We start from the raw sequence: 25,748 nt of genomic DNA, 5'->3' as shown, positions 1-25,748 counted from the left end.
GGACAGATAAGTCCTACGGGCAGGACTTTTCTCTCCAACAAATGTAGACTCCTATGGAGGTACACTACCCAAAAGTAGCCTTTCCTAGCACTTCCGCTCCCTGTCTATCTAACCACACCAGTGACCATCTCCAGTTCTTCCTGCAGTGTTACACTAATCTGACCCTTGTCTGTAGCTTCTCCCCACTAGAGACTTGTACAGTTACATCCCCCCCCCCCAACATGGCCGCCGTTGTTCTCCCCTCACAGGCAGAGGACGCTCCAGCTCCCCATGACGCCTCCCCCGGCGGCCCCTCATTGGTCGGCTCCCTCTTCCGCTCCAGGACCCGCCTTTGTTTCGGTTCTTGGAGGAAAGGCCTTTTTTTTTTTGTGACGTCAGTTACCGGAAGCCGCTGATGACTACAGGGAAGTTACAAGTGCACCGGGAAGCGCCTGCAGTAAGTCACCGCGTGTCTCGCATTTCTTTCAAAACTCGCAAAAGAGCAGGATTAGCAGCCGGGCGGGCGACAGCGGCCTGTAGTCGGGGCCCTGCAGCCCGTCACAGCCGGGGGATGTCGCCGCCGGCCCGCCCGCCGCGTGTGAGGAAGGCCACTGGGCGCTGACTATACCCTGCGCGGCGGAGCGGGAGGAAAGTGAGCCGTGCCGTAAAGCGGCCGCTGCTCGCGCCTGTAGCCGGGGCCCTAATGGCGGTGACTGGAGGGCGCTGAAGTAATTTCATGGCGTGTTTGGCGCCTGACAACTCCGGAGACCTTCACCGCAACGGAAAGCGCGGAGATGCCCTAGCAACCAATCAGAAAGCTGCTTTCATTTGAAAAGGGGGCTATGGAAGTGTAGAGCTGGAAGCTGCTTTCTATGGGTGGGGGGCTCACAATGGACGTTTAATGGGTCGATCCGAAGTGGGGAATGGGCTGCTGCAAGTCCGGACCACCCGTATGGGACTGATGGAAAGCGATGAGCGGCGCCGCTCCAGGCTCGTCGTGTAACACCGGGTTCACACCAGCGTCCGGGTCTCCGTTCTCAGGAAACCTGACAGACCGTGAGCGCCGGTGAGTGTTTTATGATCTCCGCGGCGAAACAATTTTTTTTAAAACCGGACACAAAGTCCTGCATGTCCGGTTAAACAAAAAAAAACGGTTTCGCCGCGGAGAGCATAAAACGCTCACGGCCGGACACTTTCCAAACCCATTCATTTGAATGGGTTTGCAAAATGCCTGCAGGTTTCCGTTTCCTGCCCGAAACAGTATAATGGAGACTGGGACGCAGATGTGAGCGAGCCCTAACTCTCATAGAGGTGAATAGGAGCTAAAGAAACAATGGCGCACTGTTAGGTCCCGTTTGTTTATGCTGAAGTTACGGGAATGGTGTAGCTATACCGGCCTGGGGGACTGGACTTGCAGACAGATATTCTTGTTTTACCTGTTATTGGAAAAGGGGAAGGTCACAAATAATTTTTATCCATAGGGTAGAGGATAAATTGGCGTCTGATTCCCGTACTGATCCCGAGAACGTAGCTTTGAACGCAGCCCAAACCCTAGTGGGCACAGACACATTTGATCCCATTTTCTTCAATGAGAAGAAGAGATGGATAGAGGATAAATATTGTTTGTGGTAGAACCCCGAGGGGCTTGTCCAAGATCTGAAGGTATTTCATACTGATGACCTGTCCATAGGCAAGATCAGGGGTAGGGAATAGAGATGAGCGAGTACTATTCCAGACGGCCGTTTCGAATAGCGCGCACCCATAGGAATGAATGGAAGCGGCCGGCCTCTTAACCCCCTGCATGCCTGCTGCGTCTATTCATTCCTATGGGTGCGTGCTATTTGAAACTCCCATTTTGAATAGTACTCTCTAGTAGGGAACTTTCATCTCTCCAGCTGCTGTGAAACTATAACCCCCAGCATGCTCCATTCACTTCCATGGGAGTTCCAAGAACAGCAGAGTGAGTATGCATGCTGGGAGTTGTAGTTTTGCAACAGCTGGAGAGCCGTACGTTTCCTACCCCTGGGCTAGATCATCATCAGTATTAGATGGGTTAGGGTCTTACACATAGACTCCCCCCCCAACCCAATAATCTGTTTCAGCTGCCGTAAGCCATATACCAGGTATGCGATCAGAAACAGGATAGCTCGTATTCTAGTATATGGGAGCAGGGCTGTAGATCTAGGTGCCATCGCAACACTGTACAGACTGGAAGTTCCATACAGAGTAGTGGTGGCACCTGGAACTGCAGCCCTGATACCTTTCACTAGAATAGGAGCAAGCCAAAACAAATGATCTCGAAGCGGTCCGGGCATCGTACCATGACCAATGTGATACTACTGAGGATAGGTCAGTAGTGTCAAATACTATCAGATCCTGGACAACCCATTTAATGTTATGGTCACCCCTGCTCCATTTAAATGGTTTGGATCAGAATGAAGGATGTCGGTTTAGGACTTCTTAGGATTTCTCATCTAAAAAATAAAGGCATTGGAAGACGATGAGTCAGTGATGAAGGATGCGAAATTGATGGCGCCCCATCTGCCGTCTTCAATCTGTCAAATTTTCAGTCTGTTCTAATTCTATGGCAGAAATCCGAGGCAGTTATCATGGTCTCATTAAATGAAGCTAAATTTTTTTTTAATGTAAATTGTGAGCCCCATATAGGGATATACATATAGGGATCACAATGTGCATTTTTTTTTCCTATCAGTATGTCTTTGTAGAATGGGAGGAAATCCACGCAAACACGGGGAGAACATACAATCTCCTTGCAGATATTGTTCCTGGTGGGATCTGAACCCAGGACTCCAGCGCTACAAGGCTGTAATGCTAACCACTGAGCCACTGTGTTGCCCCATAAGCTTAAAGGGATTCTACCATTAAAGCAACTTTTTTTCTAATTACCACGTTGGAATAGCCTTAAGAAAGGCTATTCGTTTCCTACCTTTAGATGTGGTCTCTATCGCGCCGTTCCTTAGAAATACCGGTACTTACTGGGGGGCGTCCTTCTTCTTCCTCACCTTGTCTGTCGTCTTCTTTCTTCGTCATGTCTGACGCCTGCGCAGTCGGCTCTGACAGCAGAGCCCCTGTTAGAGCCGATTGCGCATGCTTAGTAAGGTCCGTACAGCCCTCGGACACGCGAGTGAACTCATCCAGGCGTCGGAGAGCTGTACGGACCTTACTGAGCATGCGCAGTTGGCTCTTACAGGGTCTCGCTGTCAGAGTCGACTGCGCAGGTGTCACACATGACGAAGAAAGAAGACGACAGACAAGGGGAGGAGGCAGATGAAGAAGGACGCCCCCATTGCTGCCAAGACCTCATTAGCATACCCGTAAGTACCGGTATTTCTAAGGAACGGCGCGACAGAGACCACATCTAAAGGTAGGAGACGAATAGCCTTTCTTAAGGCTATTCTGACGTGGTAATTGGAAAAAAAGTTGCTTTAATGGTAGAATTTAGAGATGAGCGAGTACTGTTCGGATCAGCCGATCCGAACAGCACACTCCATAGAAATGAATGGATGCACCTGGTACTTCCGCTTTGACGGCGGCCGGCCGCTTAACCCCCCGAGTGCTGGCTACGTCCATTCATTTCTATGCGAGCGTGTTGTTCGGATCGGCTAATCCGAACAGTACTCGCTCATCTCTAGTAGAATCCCTTTAAATGAAGCTAATTTCTGTGGGGCCCCCACCCTCTGTGGTTTCAGCATTGCAAATGCAGCAAGCGTACCTACTGAAATCCAAATTAAATCTCTGCAGATTTTGCTGCATTTTTTTGAGCCAAAGCCAAGAATGGCTACAAGAGGAGTGAGAAATATCTAGGAAGTTCTTATGCTTCTACCTCCTGCTCAATCCACTCCTGGCTTTGGCTTAAAAAGAAAAAGCCACAAACAGCAGCAGTCTATAAATCCAGTATACATAGGCATCTAAGTTAGAGACCCCAGCTAAACCAGAATAACTAAACTCTGCCCCATAGTGTAGACCCCTCTCCAACATGGAATCAGTTGTTTCTGTTTTCATCGGTAACCAATGGCTTTTTTCCAGTATGATTTAAAAAAAAAAAAAAGTGCTGGAGGCCTCTAATTTTCTTGAAATAATTGCCTGGTTTGGGATTGTCCATTGCCGAGTCCATGATGAAAGATTTTATCCACTTTGTTAACATTGATGGTCTATTGTTGAGAGAAGTAATCAGATTTAGATTATTGGGGGTCTGTTGGGGCTTACATTGATGTGTTGGACCTCCACAACGTTGCTCTATGCTATTCCCGAAATTCAGATGAAGTCAGCTTGAGCTATGAAAACTGTAGTACGTTTAACTATGTAGTCTCCATAAGGCTACACCACAATACCGTTGATTAGTCCATTGTTCTGATCTATGATAGGATCAGAATAATGAACTGAAAAGGTAATAGACTGAGAAGGGTCTTGTGGCATTGTCATCATTGACTGTAAGGGCGGGTTCACACCTGGGCCTGTGTGCACGCTTTAAGCAATCCTGCTGGGTTTCCGTCTTCTGCACAGAGAAACTGGACAGGTGACGGAAACCTGACGGTCAGTTTTCAAACCCATTCAAGGAAATGGAATGAAAAGTGAGCGCTTTGTACCTGTCCATAGCGAAACAGTTTTAACTGGACACAAAGGCGGACATGCAGGACTTTGTGTCCGGTTTAAAAAAAAACAAAAAAACTGTTTCTCCGCGGACAGGTACAAAGCGCTCACTTTTCATACCTATTTACTTGAATGGGTTTGAAAACTGACTGTCTGGTCTCCGTCCCCTGTTCAGTTTCTCTGTGCAGAAGACGGAAACCCAGCAGGATTGCTTGAAGTGCACACAGGCGCAGATGTGAACCCGCCCTAAGTGATATTTGTTTTGTCCTATCCATTAAATTTAATAAGGATAAGATAAACTCCTGGCTGAAACACGTAGCTGTGTCTGAACTCATCCTAAGAGTATATTCAGATGGAGAGGCTGTGCTGCGGTTCTTGCAGCAGTTTTAGTGGGTGGCTAGCTTGCTTGACCACAGCAATTTGAGGAAAAAACTTGTTTGTTTTTGCCCGTTTGGCTTTTTACCAGCTATGTCGAGTGTACTGAGACAATTTTGTTAATAAGAATCATAAAACATAAAAATCTACATATAGTGAAATCCCTTTAAAGGCCCGCCTCTTTGAGAATGCCCCACCCATTATTTAGATTTGTTTTAGTTCTTCTACGTGTTTTGTATACTGTCTGCCTTCTTCGAGAAAGTGATGCCCTTGAAGACCACTATTCTATATACCGTACATACTCGAGTATAAGCCGAATTTATGCACAGTTTTTGTGCTGAAAAAAAGTCCCCCTCGGCTTATACTCGAGTCAAGCAAAAAAAAAAAAACCTCAGTCCTCAAGCTCAGGGACAGACAGACAACCAAAACACCCCCTCCCCTTCCCCAGCAACTACTGCACCCAAAAACTCCGACCATTTTAATTTTTGTAATTTTCCAGTAGCTGCTGCATTTTCCCCCCTCGGCTTATACTCGAGTCAATAAGTTTTCCCAGTTTTTTGTGGTAAAATTAGGGGCCTCGGCTTATATTCGGGTCGGCTTATACTCGAGTATATACGGTAATTTTTAGTGCTTGTCTCGAGGAGCTTTAATCCTTTTGCTGCCCGGTGGTTTAAGAACACTTTTCATATATAAAAAATTTGTTTGTTTAAAAGTCTGCCCCAAGCAGCGCCTGAGATGCTCAAACATCCTGAAGGTAAAAGGTCATGGTATACAGCTGTCTTCCCATCTGCTTATGTCTACATGCACTTGTCCTACAAAATTGCCTTAACTGGAGAGACAGAAATATGGGATCAGTTAAAGGGACAGGATAAAAAAAAAATTAACTAGGCCAAGGGAGGTGAAAAAAAAGAAAACGTACCTGTTCCCGCTCCTCCGATACCTCTCATCGTGGTCCAGTCGGACGCTTTCTTCTGGCAGAAGTCCTCGCTGCACATGACCGCTGAGGCCAGTCAGTGGTGTCAGCGAAAGATTCGGAACGTCCCAACCAGCGAGGACTTCTGACACAAAAAGACATCAGAGCAGAAGGACCTGACCTCGCTGGAAGGCAATGGGGACAGGATAAGACACATTTGTCCATTGATGTGAATGGGAGCATTAAGAAAAAACAAACATTCTGCTCAGATCCTTGAAACATATGGCTGAAAATCGGAAAGGTCATGTGACTATAGCCATTGTCTGCTCCCCGGAGGTGATGGACGTAGCTTGCTATTAAAACTGGGAAAACAATGTGGGCTTGGGAATAAGCCATTGATGCGCCAGCACGCTTGGTAGGCCAGGATACTTGTGTAAACATCAAACGGCCATAGCCTTGATCCTATCTCTTGTTCCTGTACCCAGAGCATGTCGTGATTTTCATCGAGAAGTCAATAAAAGTTTAGAATAACAGCGGGGGAATGCGATGAGCTCTCTGCTACTTTGGATCTGACTGTAGAGCACCACAGAATGAAAATCCACCAGTTTCGATCTCGATGGAATAATTTACATAGCAGTGGCAATTTTTTTTTTTTTTTGCATGTTAAAGCTAGGTTCACACTGAGGAATCTGTCACAGATTTGGGAGCGGATTCCGTTCTGAGATCTCATCTTGCCGGCTGATTCCGTGGCTTGGGAGTTCCTGATGATTAGACCCATTCTGTCACGGCAATCCCGCAGCCGAATACCAGAAAATGAAGAGGAATTCCTTTTTGTTTTTTTCTGTTTGAAACAAGGCTGAGGCCCGCGTTGCGGCTTTTTGAGCCAAAGCCAGGAGTGGATTGAGCAGTAGGGAGAAGTATAAGTATTTTATATATATCCCCCATTCCTTTTGTAGCCATTCATGGCTTTGGCTCAAAAAAACACAACAAAATCTGCAACAAAAAAAGCTGCATTTCCTCAATGTGGGGCCTCAGCCTAAGAGTGATATTATTTTGTGTTGCCTAAGGGTCTATTCACACGGAGGAATTTGGTGTGTAATTTCAGCGCTGAAAAAAAGCCTCTGCTACTTGAAGGAGGAACCCATTAAGGTCAATGGGAGGCTTTTTTTTTCAGCGCTGAAATTCCTCACCATTTTCCTCCATGTGAGTGGACCCTCAGGCTGAGTTTTTTGATCAGGATTTTGAGGTGGAATCAATGGGAGCTGGTCAGTTCTCTTTTTCTGGGAGTCGTTTGTTCCGGCTCCCGGAAAAAAGAATGGTCATTCTTTCAGGTGGCGTCGCCTCGCAACATCCGCCTGAAGACACTCCCTCCCGACTGGGCCCATTCATTTGGGCTTAATCCGGAGCAGAGTGCGCGACTGGATGCCGGTGCACTGCAACAGCATCCGGTCGCAGCTACCCGTATTTTGGACTGGAACCTGAGGTGGCCTCAGCTTCCGGTCCGAAAAGCCCTGTGTGAACTTACCCTAAGTTTTGTATTGCCTTAGGGTGGGTTCACACTACCATTATTTCATGTCTGTTGCTCTCATCTGTCACAGGACATTAAACATCGGATGCACATCCTGTCCGGCATAGGTTGCGCTTAACATATCCTTTGCTCTCAACCTATGATGGGTGACAATAACAGACTATAACGGGGTCTGTGTGTTTTCTGTGCGGTGTCCGAACATGTGGAGAGAAAAGTAGTTCATGAAGTACTTTTCTCTCCGCATGACATGTGTGGACACCGCACGGAAAACACACAGACCCCATTATAGACTATGGGGTCCCTGTGCTTTCATTGCTCACCACTGGTCAATGCGTTTGGTATTCCGTTGGAGGGGTCCCCAAGTGGATACCGAATGCAGATGTGAACCAGGCCTTAAGGGTAGAGTCAGAAAGGCCTTTAGCATAGGAACCCTTGTTCTTATAACTTAATTTTCACATTTTTGTGTCGTGTTTTTAATCTTCCTCTCATTGTTTCCAATGAGAACGTGTGTTGTAGTTCATATGGTACAGAGTTCCCTACCTACAGAATTGAAGCATCAAGTCACCTCTTTGAATGGGGCTGTATCTGCGTTTGGACCTGCAAAACCTCAAACTGCTAAACCATGGTAGATTTTTACTGAGAAAATCAGCCATGTGAACATGGTCTAACCCTGTCTAATGGCAGTCACTAACACTATATTCACATCTGTGGTTTTCATTTTCATTTTGGTCCATCGCAGAAAAAATGGACAACAAACCCCAAAAACAACACATGAACGAAGTTCAAGGAACTCCCATAGACTAGACAGATATGAACGTAACCTTATTGTTTATATTTATGCCTCAAAACGAAAGAGATTTTATAGCCCCCCTGTTACATCTGTTACTTTGTCTTTCAGGCTTTGACTATCCACTAATGGAACAATCCCTACAGGGTGAAGATGTGAGTGATGACAAGTGAGCTGTCCGAACATCTAAGGTTTTTAACTTGGGTGAGTAGAGCTGTTTTCATTTTGAGAATCTAAAAGAAATGAAGTAATGCCTATAAATACAGTACTAAATGTCCCATTAAAAAGTTAAATTGTAACTCATTTTATTTTTTTGCTATACTGTCAGTGGGGGGTGTGCGGTGAAAATGAATATACTTTATTAACCTATCTAACTTCCTTTTAATAGAAAACAGGCTGTAAAGTTCCAATTAGCAATGATGTAGCTAACCATTACCAGGGATCCTCTGTCCGTACACCTGTATTCACTAACAGTATGTAGAGCTGAAGCATTTATTAAAGGGGGGGGGTCACTTCAAATGGCTATAGTTCTAGCTATAAGGGCTAGTTCACATGGGGTTCCGCGTGTACACATTCGTCGCAGCTGCCATGATGGGATGCCGGTGCAGTGTACTGGCATCCCGTTGCTGCGTTCCGCGATGGATTAGGCTCAAATGAATGGGCCGGAGCCTGGCGCCACGGCTGATTCAGCCACGGAATCCGCGGCAAGATAGGGCAGCTCGCTTCTTTTTTCCACTACTAGCTACAGGAAAAAAGAAACGAGCGGCTCCCATTGAAGTCAATGGGAGCAGCAGATTTTGAGGCGGATTCCGCGTCAAAATCCGCTGCCAACTTGCCCCATGTGAACTAGCCCTAACAGAACCTGAGCTATCACTAGTTACAAACACAATCAGGCAGAAGTTCATATTGCATATAAAATCATATTCCTGACTATTTGTAAATAGTAACATCTCATGTTCTTCAATACCTAGTACTTAAGTCTTGGCTTCGTATGAAAGCTGAGAATCTCATTTTTCTAGGTGATATAAAACCAAACATAAAGCCATTTGAAGTGACCAAAACTAAATGCATAGATTGTTTGGAAATGGTGAGGACTAAAGAAAAAATTCCAACTTTTCAGGAATCCTGATACACGGACTTGGCGGAGGTGATGAAAGGTCTTTTTTTTTTTTTTTTTAAAGATGGTTTCACACTTCAGAGTCTCAGTCATGAGGCTCGGTCCATGCGTGCTACATTTACCAACCTGTACACTATGTCGGGTGTCATACTCCTAGCATTGCAGTTATCTATGATACTGGGAGTCCCTGCCTCTCGGCTACATACTGTCCCAGAGTGATTACAGTCCGAGACTCAATACTGTGAAACCCGCCTAAAGATAAGAACTCGAGGACTAGTGTTTTCTCCTCTTATCCTTAAAGGCATTCTACCATTAAAACACATTTTTTTCTCATTAACACATAGGAATAGCTTTAAGAAAGTCTATTCTTCTTCTACCTTTAGATGTCTTCTCTGTGCTGCCGTTCAGTATAAATCCAGGTTTTCGTCGGTATGCAAATGAGTTCTCTCGCAGCACTGGGGGCGGTCCCCAGTGCTCAAACAGCACTTTGGAGTCCCGAATGCTGCAAGAAAACTCTCCAGCACCGCCTCCATCTTCTTCAGGAACGGCCTCTTCACGTATCATCTTCTGGCACTGGTGGTCAAACTTCTAGGCCTCTGCCACAAGAAACATGGCCGCTTACACAGTATATTTCTAGATATTTTTCAAACATTAATCTTTGTAATATTTCTGTTTCTTCTCGTAGGTTGCCTTTTATTTATACTGTGGGTTTTATAAAATTTACAACAGAAGACATTTTGCGCAGAATCGGCTGAATTACCAAATATGGCTTTGCAACAAGAGCCGAGGAAAGTCAGGGCGCTGAGTCTGGCAGGAATCGCTCAAGTCTCCAACGACATCTCTCGAAAATTTCTGGATCGCAGTGATTTGTCCAGGCTTTTACGAATCGCATCGAATTTTCTTAAAGATCACACTCAAGTGCTTGTGGAGCTAGACAGTTTCTTCATTCACGATCCACTTGCCAAAATTAAACTCGTGTTCGTGGAAGACAGTGTTTTAGTAAAAAACATTTTTTTTATGTCCTCGTCTATGCAAGAGCTGGCACAAAAATGCCCCGAGAGTCTTTATATTGACTTCTTAAGTAACATCGGCCCCGGACTGAACTTGTACAGCGTCTCCTGTGAAGATGACTCCGGGTGGAAGATGTGTGCTTGCTGCTTATCGAAAACCAATAATCAAGATACACTGAGGTTTCTTATTGTTTCTGTTTTGCAAAGTATTCCAAAAATGAAGGCGCAGATCAAATCCATTATAATACACCCGGAGATCTCCGATTCCATAGACCTGAGCATGCTGCTGCCCAACACAACCGTTCGGCACTGTATGTTGCTAATTCTTAGAGTTTTGGAACAGAAAATTTCTCATTTACCAGCGGAAACACAAACCCAAATAATGTCTACCTTACAAACCATGTTCAATTCTCGCTCTCCTAAAGTCTACAATCGGCAACTTAACGAATTGAGAGCGTCAAGTCCCGAAGAATTTTACCAATATTATATGGACACATGGCATCCGAGCAGGAAATTATGGTGCACGAAGGACAACAAAAGGATAAGAACGGAAAAATCCATACACGGTTACGTCGCATCCCTTCATTACACGCTGTCCTCGAAAATGGGCATCTTACCGTCTCTTTATCAGTGTTTACGAGTCATTCTTCGTCAAACCCATGAACTAAAAAGTGTCCCGGAAGCCTCCGTAGAGGAGGATTCTCAACCTGTGCCTGATTTGCCCCCAAATCCAGAAGTACAGGTATGATGAAAGGATCATTCTATAGGCATTACATTTACTATATGTTTTGTACTGAGTAGAAATTTACGTGTAATGGCTAAGGCTGGGTGATTATGACCTAAATCAAAATCACGATTCAGGGCTCGTTCACATCTGCGCCCGCACTCCGTTCTGCAGGTTTCCGTTTCCTGCACAAAAACAGGGCAGGGGATGGAAACCTGCCGACATCTTTCAAACCCATTCATTGAATGGGTTTGAAAAATGTCCGGCCGTGAGCGTTTTATGCTCTCCGCGGCGAAACCGTTTTTTATAAACCGGACACAGTCGGACATGCGGTACTCTGTGTCCGGTTTAAAAAAAAACGGTTTCGCCGCAGAGAGCTCAAAACGCTCATGGCCGGACTTGGCATGACAGGTTTCCATCTTCTGATAACTGAGTCCAGACAGTGGTGTGAACCCAGCGTCAGCGGGTAATTTTACCTCAATTAATGGTGATTATTTAGTGTATGCCCCTTTTACAGCATGAGTGTGTGTTGGGCGAACGTCATGAGATTTGTCTCATGAGGTTTACCCGACAGTTTCCTTCAGACTGAACACGTCTGAATTGGAACTGCTATTATACTGTGGGGTCTCTTCAGGCCCCAAAATATAATGAGCAGAAGCTCGGGGAAGGTGAGCAAACATATAAAACAATGTTACTCGCCTCTCCTGGTTTCTGGGACTACTCTCTCTTCTCTTCCGATCCTCTTCCGATCCAGGAGATGTGAACAAATGTAAAAAAAAATAACATGATACATCTCGTGGGCTCTGGCACTACAACCTGCTGACTTCCAATCTCCTGACCTACGTCAGGGACTGCTCAGTCCTAGGCCACGCAGCATTGTGACGCTTGCATCAATGTGTCATAACGCCCCGTGACTTGCTGAGGCCTGAAGGACAGTAGTTTGTCGTTCTGGAGCCCAGGAGTGTTGAGTAACACTGTTGATTTTACGTTTGCTCACATCTCTTGGGCCTCTGATTATTATAATAAGCAGTTTCAGGTTGGAGGAGTTTGGTCCAAATTAAAGTGCTGGTGGAATCCCACAAATATTTAATAAGAGAAGGGGCAACACGGTGGCTCAGTGGTTAGCACTGCAGCCTTGCAGTGCTGGAGTCCTGGGTTCGAATCCCGCCAGGAACAACATCTGCTAGGAGTTTGTATGTTCTCCCCGTGTTTGCGTGGGTTTCCTCTGCAAAGACATATTGATAGGAAAAAAAATGTACATTGTGATCCCTATATGGGGCTCACCAGATACATTAAAAAAAAATGGGGGTGTCCTAAGATGAAAAAAAAGATCGTCACTCTTATCGATCATGTTGACAAAAAAAAAGCTGCGTTTCCGCAACGTGGAGCCTCAGCCTTAACCTGATGGGGATGCAAGATGAATATATTCACCCTGATGATCAAGCACATAGCAAAATCAGGAATGGGGCAACCACTGTAATATACAGCAGCAGACTCACCCTAATGCAACCTTTGATCTCTGCCCTTTAACCCCTAGGTGCCTTTGTCAATAGCAGTATTTGACAAGGGGAGGCGTGGATAAGTTTTGTTGAACCATTATTGAAGTCCGTTGCTCTCATCCGTCATAAGATTTTTTATTTTTTTTCATCATTTGTTCTCTTTTCTAATGGAAGATAAAGTTGTTATAGAGTGTTATTTGTCAGATGTGTATTGTGTCAAATAATAGTATTATAAGTGAAAACCTAATGTTTTTCTTGTATTTTCTAGGCTTCTGAAGATAAGAAGAATGAATTGGAGCAAATGGAGTTTTATAGTTGGGAAGATTTTCAGTCCTTTCTGAATATTTGGTGCGAAGAGCAGAAAATAATATTTGTTATCCGCAATTCAGTCCCCCTAAGTGATGAGGATGTGAGTAATGATCTGATGAAGTCTCTGAAGTACAGCATGGTGAACCTGGGTTGCAGCAGTTATACTAGGTAATCCCTAGTTTTATGTATATAATCTCTCTAAATGGAGGGGGAATAAGGTCCTAGGGGCGGATGTATTCTACCTTGTACTATAGTTATCTGGCGTGAAGTTGCTGTTTGTTTTGGGGGGGGGTTATGTAGATTGTGAGCCCCATATCGGGATCACAATGTACATTTATCCCTATCAGTATGTCTTTGTAGAATGGGAGGAAATCCACACAAACACGGGGAGAACATACAAACTCCTTGCAGATGTTCCTGGCGGGATTCGAACCCAGGACGCTAGCGCTGCACGGCTGCAGTGCTAACCACTGAGCCACCGTGTTGCCCCTGCTGGGTTTTTTTGTGTAGTTTTTTTTTCAGTTTTTCTCCTTTCATGGAGGGGATGGTGCCGTGGGTGGTGAACTGATTTATTATCATTTATCCCAATCTTTCTAAATCTCCCCATGATGTTTTTATAGAGGGGAATAAAATAAATGTTTGTCCTAGCCGGCCTTTGAGACGAAGGTTTCTGTACTATACCTTTAATTGAGTTGTCCAGGGAGATAAAGAGAACCTTTGATGTCCTCTGACATTGGTTGTGTTATATATTGCTAGAAAGCTGACTGAATTTGATATATTGCTGCCGTACAATATGGCAGCAATACCCTTACACTGTCAGATGGTCTTCTAGTCCTCACTGAGCTGTTAGGAACACCCCCCCTAGCAGTCCTCATAGCCTTGTATTTTTATAGGGATTGTTCAAGCGTTCATCCTCAACACCCACAATTTATATATCAGTATATTTATGGCATGTGGTAGGAAACCTATGAAAACACATACAAACGCCTCGCAGATGTTGTCCATAGTCGGATTCGAACCTATGACCCCAGTGCTGAAAAACAACTGTGCTAACCACAGAACCAGCCCCTGACCTTTGGGTTACTCCGCATCCTTCCTTCTCTCCTGATCTCACAATTACCTGGACTATGGGACATGGCTGACTATCATATGGCCCAGAAGTCGGAAACCAGATGGAAGCCCGAAGAATCCATCATATGAATCAAGATACTTGTAATTCCTTGTACCATCCATTTAAAGGGATTCTACCATTAAAATCATTTTTTGTCGCACACGTTGGAATATACTCGAGTATAAGCCTAGTTTTTCAGCACAGTTTTTGGGTTGGGTCTATGACCAGCCGCAATAGTAATGTATAGAATCTCCCATAGAATAGTGGGGGGAAAAAAGAAGCTTTAAAAAATAAAATAAATACAATTTCTAAATCCCTCCTTTCCCTAGAATACATATAAAAGTAGAGAATTTCTGTGAAACACATACACATTAGGTATCCCTGTGTCTGACAGTGCCGGTCTACTGAATATAGGGGATCTGCAGTGCTCCTGTTCTGTCGGGAAGGAGTTAATAAGAGCACTGCAGATCCCCTATATACAGCCAGGTCCTCAAGCTCAGGGGAGGGGCAGACAGACAACCAAAACACCCCCTCCCCCTTCCCCAGCAACTACTGGACCCAAAAGCTCCGACCATTTTAATATTTGAAATTTTCCAGTAGCTGCTGTATTTCCCCCCCTCGGCTTATACTCGAGTCAATAAGTTTTCCCAGTTTTTTGTGGTAAAATTCGGGGCCTCGGCTTATATTCGGGTCGGCTTATACTCGAGTATATACAGTAGCCTGTGATCGACAAAAAATGTGATTTTAATGGTAGAATCCCTCAAGTACCCTCAACATGTCATGTTGCCAGGATTTCCTTATTGCAACTTGTACGACTGTTCTTTGTGTTTTTCATTGTAGTCAAGTGATTTTCTGCAGAGCCCCCAAATAACCCACACCCCTTTCTTTCACAGGAAGCGCTGTCCCGCCACCATTCAGCTTCGCCTGGGCCCAGAAATGGACAAACTGATCATCACAAAAGCCGACCTCAATCACAGCCACGAATCCGAAATAGACCTCCCGTCTTGTTTTACACGGAGGCCCGCGTCCTTCGTGGAAGCTCCGGCACAAAAGCCTTGCGAAGTCTCCGATAAATTCATGGATCGAGGCGAGTTGACAAAGCTCCTTCATCTCCACTTCCCATTCGGCAGGGAGTCGCAGTTTCTGGATGAACTTGAATCCCTTTTTAATACGGATCCCGGCGTGAAAGTGAAACTGAATTATTTAGATGATAAGTTTACGGTGAAAAATTTATTTTTCATGACTACTGGCATGCAGAATTTGGTTCAGCAGTTTTCGGAGTACCTTTACGTCGCTTACCTCCCGGGCCTCAGTCAAGAGTTTGATCTGTATTCCGTCTTTTGCCAAGACGAACATTTTAAGTGGAGAGTTTGTGCCTATTGTTTAGCGCGAAAGCTATCGCACGATTCCTTAAGGTTTCTTTTAGTCTCCGCCCTTCAAGTGAACTCAAATTTGAGCAAGCAAGTGAAGTTTTTAACCCTCAATCCCGATATTCTGAATCCTGCTGACGCAAGGCTACTGTTCCCTTCCTCTACAGTGAAGCTTTGCTTACCTTTTGTCTTCGAGTTTATGCATCACAAAATCACATTCTTGAGTCAGATGGAACAGTCTCAAATCAAAAAACTGCTGGTCAGTATTTCTCAAGCGTCCTCCACTGACACCTACACACAGTACCTCAGTGACTTGAAGGCCGCCTGTCCCGATGAGGTATTCGAGTACTTTTTCGAGATCTGGCATCCATTATGGAACTTCTGGTCTGGGAAGGACAGTAGGACCAATGATTTGGAAAACACAATCTATAATCATGTCAAAGAGAAGCACGAAGAGATAAAAGCACAGCTCGGATCGTTGCCCACACTAAGCCAATGTCTACATGCTTTACTTATCGAAGATGAAGGCCATGTTCAAGAACAGACTGAATCCAAGAATGCTTCCCTCACTGAGGAAAGCCTTCCGGTTTCTGATATGGAAATCCCATCTGCACCGGTCAAGGAGGAAAGCAGTACCGATGCGGAGCAAACGGTCGAATGTGAATATACCCAGGTATTTGTTGCAATATTTAAAGGGATTCTATCATTAAAATCACATTTTTCTCGATCACACGTAGGAATAGCCTTAAGAAAGGCTATTCCTCTCCTGCCTTTAGATGTCTTCTCCGCGCCGCCGTTCGGTAGAAATACCGGTTTTCGTCGGTATGCAAATGAGTTCTCTCGCAGCACTGGGGGCGTCCCCAATGCTGCGAGAGAACTCTCCAGCGCCGCCTCCATCTTCTTCTGGAACGCCCTCTCCCTGTGTCATCTTCCGTCCTGGGTTTCAATCTTATAGGCCTTGGGCAGAGCCGACTGCACATGCCAGGCCACAAGAAAATGGCCACTCCCTGGAAGAAGACGCAGGGAGAGGGCGTTCCAGAAGAAGATGGAGGTGGCACTGGAGAGTTCTCTAGCAGCAGCAGCAGCATTGGGACCGCCCCCAGTGCTGTGATACAACTCATTTGCATACCGAACAATACCCGAATTTCTACTGAACGGCGGCGCGAAGAATACATCTAAAGGTAGAAGAAGAATAGCCTTTCTTAAGGCTATTCCCACATGTCAGTCTGAAAAAAAGGGTATCCAATGATAGGATCTCTAATCTCTTTGTGAAATGGATTATTGCTCCTAGGACTATGAACTAAATCACGATTAATCGGGTATTTTACCGTGATTACAATTTAATGGCGATTATTTAGGCCAAAACCCTTTTAAACTATGACTCTTTTACAGTATGACTAAGTGTTAGGTTTGATTGGCGGTTTTGAACCGAAACTACTATTGAACTCTGGGGGAGGTATCCAAACACAAAGAACAGTGTTACTTACCTCTCCTGGGCTCTCGTGCAAATCCCTGCTCTCTTTAGTCTGTGGTCAGGCCTCAGCAGTCTTGTGGATAACGTGAATACGGCACCAAAGACAGCAGGGAGTCATCCCGGAGTCCAGGAGAGGTGAGTAACACTGCTTGGTCACCTCCCTTGCGCCTCCTGCCACAGCTTCCTGTGATGATTCTCCCCAGGTTCCCAAACGGTCTTTGTTCACCCAACTCCAATGATATTTTTTTATTTTTTTTAATGTAGATTGTGAGCCCCATATAGGGATATACATATAGGGATCACAATGTACATTTTTTCCTATCAGTATGTCTTTGGAGTATGGGAGGAAATCCACGCAATTTTATTTACTAGCCCAAAACTGATTTCATGTCGTACCAAGTTAGATAAGGCGTTGGTGTTGGATAAGATGGTGGCGTACTCTCCTCCTCTCCACCACCTTGTCCTGTCAGCTCGGACATCGTGGTTCACCGTATCGCCAGTTTACAATCGCTATGGCAGTTAAAGAGGTTTTGTCATTACAGTCACTTATCCACAGGGGGGTCTGACCTCTGAGACTGGGACCCCAAATGTCCCCATGTGGGTGCAGTGCCATGCAGTTGCCCGACCAACACTCCTTTAATCCTCTTCAGTCCCAGATAAAATGGCTGTCATGACAAAACCCCCTTTGATAAAGACCTTTTTTTAGACCTAATACTCTCACATCTGACGCTTCCTGCGATTTTCAGTGCACTAAGCTCTCGGCGGGACGGCGCCTGCACTGCCCTGATAGCTGTTGTTTTCTAAATGCGACTTACTTTGGCGTAATCGTAATGACTGCGTTTTATTCCGCAGGATTGTGACGATCCATTTAAATTGCAAGTAAATGGCAAAGAATTTCACAGCTGGGACGAGTTCTGTTCATATTTGCAAGGATTTACCAAAGAGAAATTTAATCTCCATTTTTCACCACTTGCTGAAGAGGATAAGTCTGAAGTGCCCGCTGTGCCAAACGCCAACGAATCTCTGAAGTACAGCTGGGCGCAGCTCTCCTGCAGTTGGTATGCCATCTTTTCTGTAGTATGAATGTCGCTTGTGTTTCTCTTCGGTTTAAAGGGGTCCGACCTCTACGACCCCCTCACTTATACGGGAGAAGTAATGGCCTCTTTGCAGCTACTTCTTCCTTGCGGTCGAGGGTCTGTAGTGCAGCAGCTCTTTCTTTTTCAGTATCTGTATGGGGTCTTTGAGTTCAGACCCCCACCATTCATAATTCTAGTAATATGTGATAAATAGTTCTTAAAGAGGTCGTCTTTTGTGACATACCCCCACCACACATGCTCAGCCAAGTGTGCATGTGTTCTGAATAGGGAGATGGAAATAAAGGGGAGAAACAAGCCACCATGGCAGCAGCTTATCTCACTTTAGAGCAGAAGAGTTAGGCGTGTTAGACTGCACCTCCCAATGACATTATGGTAGCGTCTGGACCCCCCCCTGATCACTTTAGATGGCAGGCCAGTATACATTCTGCCAATGCATGCAGCACACTTTAGTATCAGAGGTAAAATGCATCTGTTTTTATAGTTTTCCCACAATATCCACTGATGGCCGATCTTTAGGATGAACTCGCCAAGGTCCGTGAATCCGTCACCAATTCCCAGCATATCAACCACAGCCCCACAGATAGATAGGCTGCCTCTATTGCCGATATATTGCCATCTTTGTCGATATGAAAATGAGCTCTTTGGAGCAATGACGGCGTTGCCACCTACCTCTTTGGATAAATGGCAACGTCCTCGCGGCTCCAGAGAGCTAATTTGCATATAGAAAAAAACTAAAACGCAATATCTCGGCAGCTGAGGCAACGATTCACTGACAATCCATCTGCTTGAAGAAGGTCTGAGGCGCGACTGAAATGTTGTAATTATTTGGATTGCAAATAAATCTGGTTAAGGCTAAGGCCCTCGTTGCAGAAATGAAAGGTTTTTCGCTCGATGCGTAAAAGCATTTTGCAGTAGCAGTAAAGTGAATGAGATTGATTTTTTTTTTTTTTTTTCCTCTAACCCCCGGCATTCCTGAGCAATCTGTGCAGGTAGGTTTGGTTTGATGTACTAATTAGACTCTCTAATGTCAGGCACAAGCGGGTAAGGGGATGTGAATTAGAGGCAGGTAGAGCATTGACCGTTCAGGAATATCAGGGGCTAGAGAAAACATGGGATCATTGAAATGGGACATATTAAGGGATCCAGAGAGCCGGAGTTCCTCTCTCAGAAATTTGTCGCACACAATGCCGATGCAACTTGGCAGAGCTTAAAGGGATTCTACCATTAATATCGAATATTTTCTTGCTAACACATAGGAATAGCTTTAAGAAAGGCTATTCCTCTCCTACCTTTAGATGTCTTCTCCGCGCTGCCGTTCCGTAGAAATCCAGGTTTTCGCCGGTATGTAAAGGAGTTCTCTCGCAGCACTGGGGGCGTCCCCAATGCTGCGAGAGAATTCTCCAGCGCCGCCTCCATCTTCTTCTGGAACGGCCTCTTCATGCATCTTCTTCCACGAGTTGGCTTCAAACTTCTAGGCCTAAGGCAAAGCCGACTGAGCATGCCCGCCGGCCACAAGAAAATGACCGCTTACAATACTATGCAAGCGGCCGTTTTCTTGTGGCCGGTGAGCATATGCAGTCGGCTTTGCCCGGGGCCTACAAGTTTGAAGCCAATTCCTGGAAGAAGACCCGTTCCTAAAGAAGATGGAGGTGACGCTGGAGAGTTCTCTGACAGCATTGGGGATGCCTCCAGTACTGTTTGAGCGGAGGACCGCCCCCAGTGCTGCAAGAGAGCTCATTTGCATACCGACGAAAACCGGATTATATAGCGAATGGCAACGCAGAGAAGACATCTAAAAGTAGAAGACGAATAGCCTTTCTTAAGGCTATTCCTACGTGTTAGGGACAAAAAATTGAGTTTTAATGATCGGATCCCTTTAAACAGTTTGACAAAGAAGAATGGAGGGAAATTGCAGTGTCCACATTACAAAGCTGAAGCAGATCCCCACTGTCTGAATTGCTGCCAAAGGTGCTCCTACTAAATACTGACTCTCTCAGTAATGTTCTTCCCTTTCATCAGCCTATTGTCTAATCGCTTCTTACTTTTTGTCGCTTGTTGTGAAGACAGCCATTAAGTGTTATTTCGCTCTCTATTTAGGAAGAGCTGTTCGGCATTCATCGAGCTGACATTGGCTCCGCAGAAAGACAAACTCGTCATCACCCACAGCAATTTACATCACAATCATGTAGACGAAGACACAGCGGAGGCCCCGCCGGAGAAGAAATTTAAACCAACTCCTGCGGTAGGTTTACCGGCACAAGTGGCCAACAACATATCTAAGAAGTTTCTGGAACCAAGTGACTTAAAACGGCTCCTCCGTTTCCGTTCCGGAGCTTTCGAGGATCGCACGCAAGTGCTGGCGGAGTTGCAGTCGCTCTTCTTCTCCGACCCCGAAGCAAAGGTCAAACTGGTCTTTGTGGAAGATAAACTGCACGTGAAAAAGATATTTTTAATGACCTCAACCATGAGAAATCTAGCTCAGAACTTTCCGGAATATCTCTTCGTCGATGTTTTTTCAGAATTCAGCCTCAGCTTCGATTTGTACACCGTTTTTTGCGACGTGAAGGGAGAAGGTTGGACACCGTGTGCCTATTGCATTGCCAAAAAAGGAATCGACGGCATCTTCAAGTTTCTTTCAGACTTGCTTCTCGAGATCATCCCTTCCATAAGTAACAAGGTAAAACTGGTAACCCTTAACCCCGACATCCAGGAGCAGATTCACCTGGAAAATCTCTTCCCACATGCTAACCTGCGGTATTGTATGCATTTGGTTCTCAATATCATGTATAGCAAGATCTCTCACCTCGAAGCTACCGCCGAAGCCCAGATTAAGAACTTCCTCCACATCCTCTCACAGACTTGCTCCTTAAAGGTCTACGAACGTTATTTAAATGACCTCAAAGCCGTTTGTCCGGGAGGAGTTTTTCAGTATTATCATGAGACCTGGCATCCGCGTCGCAAGATGTGGGTGAAAAAAGATAATAGGACGGAAGAGACTGAAAGAAATCTGTCTGAACTGGTGTCTGTCAATCATGTCAAGCTCAAGCAGGCGGTCGGCTATATGCCCTCGCTGCATCAATGCCTCTGCTCCATACTTGGCAACAGAGTGAACGCGTCAGGGAACGACCTCCATATCCAGAGAGCCGATATCTCCTCATTTTGTGATTATGAGAAACCCACAGCTCCACTTCTGAATCAACAGGTAGATTCATTTTAACTTATTGAAGATCATTGGGGATCCGTAAAGGGAATCTCACATTAAATGGATTCTACCATTAAAATCACATTTTTTGTAGATCACACGTAGGAATCGCCTTAAGAAAGGCTATTCTTCTCCTATCTTTAGATGTCTTCTCTGCGCCTCCGTTCTGTAGAAATCCCGGTTTTCGTCTGTATGCAAAAGAGTTCTCTCGCAGCACTGGGGTAGTCCTCCGCACTCAAACAGCACTGGGGGCGTCCCCAATGCTGCAAGAGAAATCTCCAGCGCCGCCTCCATCTTCGTCTGGAATGGCCTCTCTGCGCGTCTTCTTCCGGAGCTGGGTTCAAACTTCTAGGCCTCCGGCAGAGCTGACTGCGCATGTCCGCGGCCACAAGGAAAATGGCCGCTTACACAGTAAGTAAGCGGCCATTTTCTTGTGGCCTGTAGGCATGCGCAGTCGGCTCTGCCTGAGGCCTAGAAGTTTGAATCCAGCTCTGGAAGAAGACGCAGAGAGAGGCCGTTCTAGACGAAGATGGAGGCGGCACTGGAGATTTCTCTTGCAGCATTGGGGATGCCCCCAGTGCTGTTTGAGTGCGGAGGACCGCCCCCAGTGCTGCAAGAGAACACATTTGCATACAGACAAAAACCAGGATTTCTACCAAACAGCAGCGCGGAGAAGACATCTAAAGAGAAGAGAAGAATAGCCTTTCTTAAGGCGATTCCTACGTGTGATCTACAAAAAATGTGATTTGAATGGTAGAATCCCTTTAAACCACCTACAGGTCCTTATGTACCAGAGGGTTTGGTGTCCCAGATCGATCACCCTATTATAAAGCCATCCATGCCTGCAATAAAAATAGAAACGCTTTATACTCCCCCAGCCGATGTCCTTCAGTTCTTTACTGTACACCTCGGCTTCAGTGCGTATGAGCCATAGACACACGTGCGTTGAAGCCAGGCATTGAAGAACTGCACTGGTGGGAGCACCAGAGAGGAGTCCGATGAAATTCAATAGACTTATCTTTGGGCAATGGATGGTTTTATAACAGGGCAGTTTGGGATACTAAACCCCCAGTCTATAAGGACCTGTGGGTGAGCTAGTGTCCCAAATCGACATAACAGGTTCCCTTTAGAGAGGGGAGCAGGGGTGGGGTAAAATTTAAACTGATACTCTCCTATAATATAGAGAAAAATGTAAAGCTCTAAAACTCACCAATACATTTTCCGAGTCCAAAAGTGGTGCACGATCACATATCCTGGGTCTCAAGGATAAACTCCAAACTGAAAAAATTTTTTTCTTCAATAAAATGGATCCGCACTCCTGAAGTCTCGTATTTTTCTTAAAACTTAACTTTTAATCATCCATAAAAAGGTATACAGTCCAAAACAAACATAGACAGTGAAAAGAGTGGAAAAAACTAAGTGTCCATAAAAAACGCCAACGCGTTTCGGGGAAGAGGAAACCCCTTATTCATGGTATACATATCGTATGCCATGAATAAGGGGTTTCCTCTTCCCCGAAACGCGTTGGCGTTTTTTATGGACACTTAGTTTTTTCCACTCTTTTCACTGTCTATGTTTGTTTTGGACTGTATACCTTTTTATGGATGATTAAAAGTTAAGTTTTAAGAAAAATACGAGACTTCAGGAGTGCGGATCCATTTTATTGAAGAAAAAAATTTTTTCAGTTTGATACTCTCCTACCCCTGGTCCTTGGTTTGGGCAGCCTCCTCCATTGTCTTGGAGGTGCGGGGGCTCAGGTGACTGATGCATCCAATCACTGGCCTCAGTGGTCATTTTGGGTACCGGTGACGTATCGGCAATGAGGTCACCAATAACTACCATTTTGCAAAGTAGTAAAACATAAACTAAAAATGTGGTGTCCTGTGCTCATCCAAATAATCTATACCATACATTGAATGTACTGCTGTTTCTCCCATTCAGTTTTAGAGGGGTTACCCAGTTACTAGTATTGATGTCCCATCCTTCGGTTAGGCCATCAATATTAGGTATCTGCAGATCCGACACCCAGGACCTCTGCAGATCAGCTGTACCAAAACAGTATGGCTCTCGGTAACGTTTATATACAATGACCTGTGCCACTCACTTGCCGTACAAACTGCATCAGCAAGTGTAACCACTGTCCCATTGAAGTCTACACTTCATGAAAGTTGCTGCGGAAAAAAAATGCAATGCATTTTTGGCAGCATTTTTTAGCTGTGTGGATCGAGAGTTACCTTCTGAATCTCTCACTACCGCCCATTTTTGTGTGATCATGGGGCGCCGCAGTGACATCACATTGAGAGCACATGCCGTGGCCAGTGATGAGCCGTAGCAGTCGCGTCTTATTGACGGCACCTATGAGGGAATCGGAAGGTAAGTACCCAAATTTTTTTCTAACCTTGGACTGTTTCAAAACAAATTTGTTTTTGTTTTGTTTTTTTCTCTTTAAAAGGTTAATGAGACCCCTGAGCAGAATGAAAGGAGTCTCCAGGACACTGCTTCAGAGAATAGCTCAGAAGAGGTAATTTTGCTTTCAATGGTGTGCTCCAGATCGTATTTTTAACTCCTGACAAGGCTTAAAAGAATAAGACACTGTATATATATATATATATATATATATATATACTTATCTCTCCATTTCACTGTGGATCCAATACAAAATCTTTGTTTGGGTTCCTGGTGACCCTGACCTTTGGCCTGTATGTGAGCGATGCAGTGATGCGATGTTTAGTCGGAGCAATATTACTCAGCCAGTGAATGGTCGCATCTCTCGTGTGCAGGCAGAATGTCAGCTGAGACCAGGGACCCAAAGGGAGGGAGCGTATGTTATTTTAAGTTAAATATATGACTTGGAACATCCCTTTAATTACAGAAAAGTATAACTATTGATAGAGATAGAATCAGTGTTATGTGTAGGTGTAGACCGGGTGATACTACGTTTCTTACTTTACATTTATGTCCTGAGTTTGAAGCAACAAATTTAGACATTTTCCTCTTGGTACCGAACACAAGATCTCGTCCCCATTTCTTTCTTTCCGGGAAGTGATGATTCCTATAGTCGCGTTCTCTCTGTATATGGGTCAGCTCAGTTACTTTTGGTAACTTCTGGTTGACTCTAAGTCGGGGCCTTTCTGATCACTACAAAGCGCTCAATGAGCACCGTGTATGCAGCTATAAGAGTCGCCATTATGTATAGTACCTATAGGACCCAGATCAGCCCTGCAGGGAAACTCAGCAGATTGTAACTGGAGTCAGTGTATAAGCCCCAGTTATAGGGGGAATTTTGAAAAAAATGTTAAAGGAGTTATTCAGTTTCTAACATTGATAGCCTATACTTAGAATAGTTCATTAATATTAGATCTGCGGGGGGGATTTCAGTAACTTTGTTTTCCCTGAACTTGCCTACTAATGTGCAAAGCGATCCTTACATATAGATGGTACAAGTCAGGACTATTGTAATAGGAAGACTTTTCTGAGGCCCCTTTCATGGGACAACCCAGTGTTTTGTTTATCTCATTATTTTATAGAGAGAACTTTCTACTCCTTCCCTCATCCATTCTTCAATAAGTCACATGATTACATTGCGATCTGTTTTTTTTTCTAGCATGGGTTGTTGTGCAAACTGGAGGTCTCTGTGCTGCCTGCAGGTTATAAATCCTGACCCTCTATTCTGTTGCCCTACATCTTCTCTCAAAATGCCGCTCAGATCCATATGATCTGCCATGGCGCTGGGGAGATCTGCCGACCCAAAGCCTCAGTCCACCTGACCGTGTATCTGTGGACAAGGGGTGCCCGTCTCTCTGGGGAGGAAAGAATACGGTAAATGCCAGAAATAAGGCCCTTCGTAGAGGTACCAGCATGGCAGATCCTCTCAAAAGGAATAGGGATGGACACCCTTGGGACCCCAAACAGAGGGGCCACAAAGTGGGATATCTGCTTGGCAAGCGTAAATTGGATGTGAATTAGTCAAAGGGCCCTTGACGGGTCGGCAACGTGAAACAAACCCAGTCTGCTCCAGGGGCGTACCATATCAGAGCCGGGGAGGGTTATAGAGAAAGGAGGCCATGGACGAGGGGTGGGAAGTGAGCGGGAACAGTTTGTGACCGGTAATCCACAGAGCTCTAGTGAAATGAATAGGTCCTAATATAGAGGGGTGGGAGTGGACGGCCCCCCCAAGAATGCATAAAGATATCTATAAGATTGATACAAGTTGTTAACCATTTAATTGCATATTTAGGATGTCTACCCCTCATGTACAGATATAGTGACGCGTTTCATTTCCCCCAACAGAAGCGTGAGGACCACCTATGCTGAATTCTTACGTCCTGTACCCCCCCCCCCTCCCCCCATCATGATCTCTGAAGACGTCACATCATTGGAACATCATTGGATCTATTAAGACTTTTGGATTTACTGTAAACTTTATATAAAATCTTTTTCTCAAGTCAATATTTTGGATCTGCATGTAAATATAGATGAATCTTTACAATATTTGCTGTCGGAGTCATTTTGTTCTATTTTTTATGGGGTTTTTTTCAAAATCCTGATTTTATTTATTTTTTTAATTGTGACAATTTTGGTTTTGAGTGACAGCGCCTTTGAAAATTTCGGAATCCTATTTATAGAGGGACTTGCTCCTGTT

The 25,748-nt window shown here is 45.0% G+C and overlaps 1 protein-coding gene across 1 annotated transcript; it reads left to right on the top strand.

Annotated features, from left to right (window-relative positions):
- The first annotated feature begins 377 nt into the window (after positions 1-377).
- Positions 378-25,515, top strand: ZSWIM9 (zinc finger SWIM-type containing 9). The gene is made up of 9 exons (XM_075277742.1): positions 378-436; positions 8,305-8,397; positions 9,996-11,062; positions 12,812-13,020; positions 14,857-16,006; positions 17,660-17,865; positions 20,002-21,106; positions 23,559-23,627; positions 25,397-25,515. The coding sequence occupies exons 3-9, from the start codon at positions 10,076-10,078 to the stop codon at positions 25,418-25,420; spliced, it is 3,750 nt and encodes a 1,249-aa protein (XP_075133843.1). The 5' UTR covers positions 378-436; positions 8,305-8,397; positions 9,996-10,075; the 3' UTR covers positions 25,421-25,515.
- The last annotated feature ends 233 nt before the right edge of the window (positions 25,516-25,748 follow it).

The sequence above is a fragment of the Leptodactylus fuscus genome, chromosome 6 (genome assembly GCF_031893055.1).
Source record: "Leptodactylus fuscus isolate aLepFus1 chromosome 6, aLepFus1.hap2, whole genome shotgun sequence".
In the NCBI taxonomy this organism is placed as follows: domain Eukaryota; kingdom Metazoa; phylum Chordata; class Amphibia; order Anura; family Leptodactylidae; genus Leptodactylus; species Leptodactylus fuscus.
This window is presented reverse-complemented; position numbering and strand designations above follow the sequence as displayed.

Excerpts from the sequence above, each read along its gene's own strand:
- ZSWIM9 (XM_075277742.1), top strand. The coding sequence starts at position 10,076 with ATGGCTTTGCAACAAGAGCCGAGGAAAGTCAGGGCGCTGAGTCTGGCA. Across the intron at positions 17,866-20,001 it reads GCGCAGCTCTCCTGCAGTTG|GAAGAGCTGTTCGGCATTCA; the intron begins GTATGCCATCTT and ends CTCTCTATTTAG. Across the intron at positions 21,107-23,558 it reads CTCCACTTCTGAATCAACAG|GTTAATGAGACCCCTGAGCA; the intron begins GTAGATTCATTT and ends TCTCTTTAAAAG.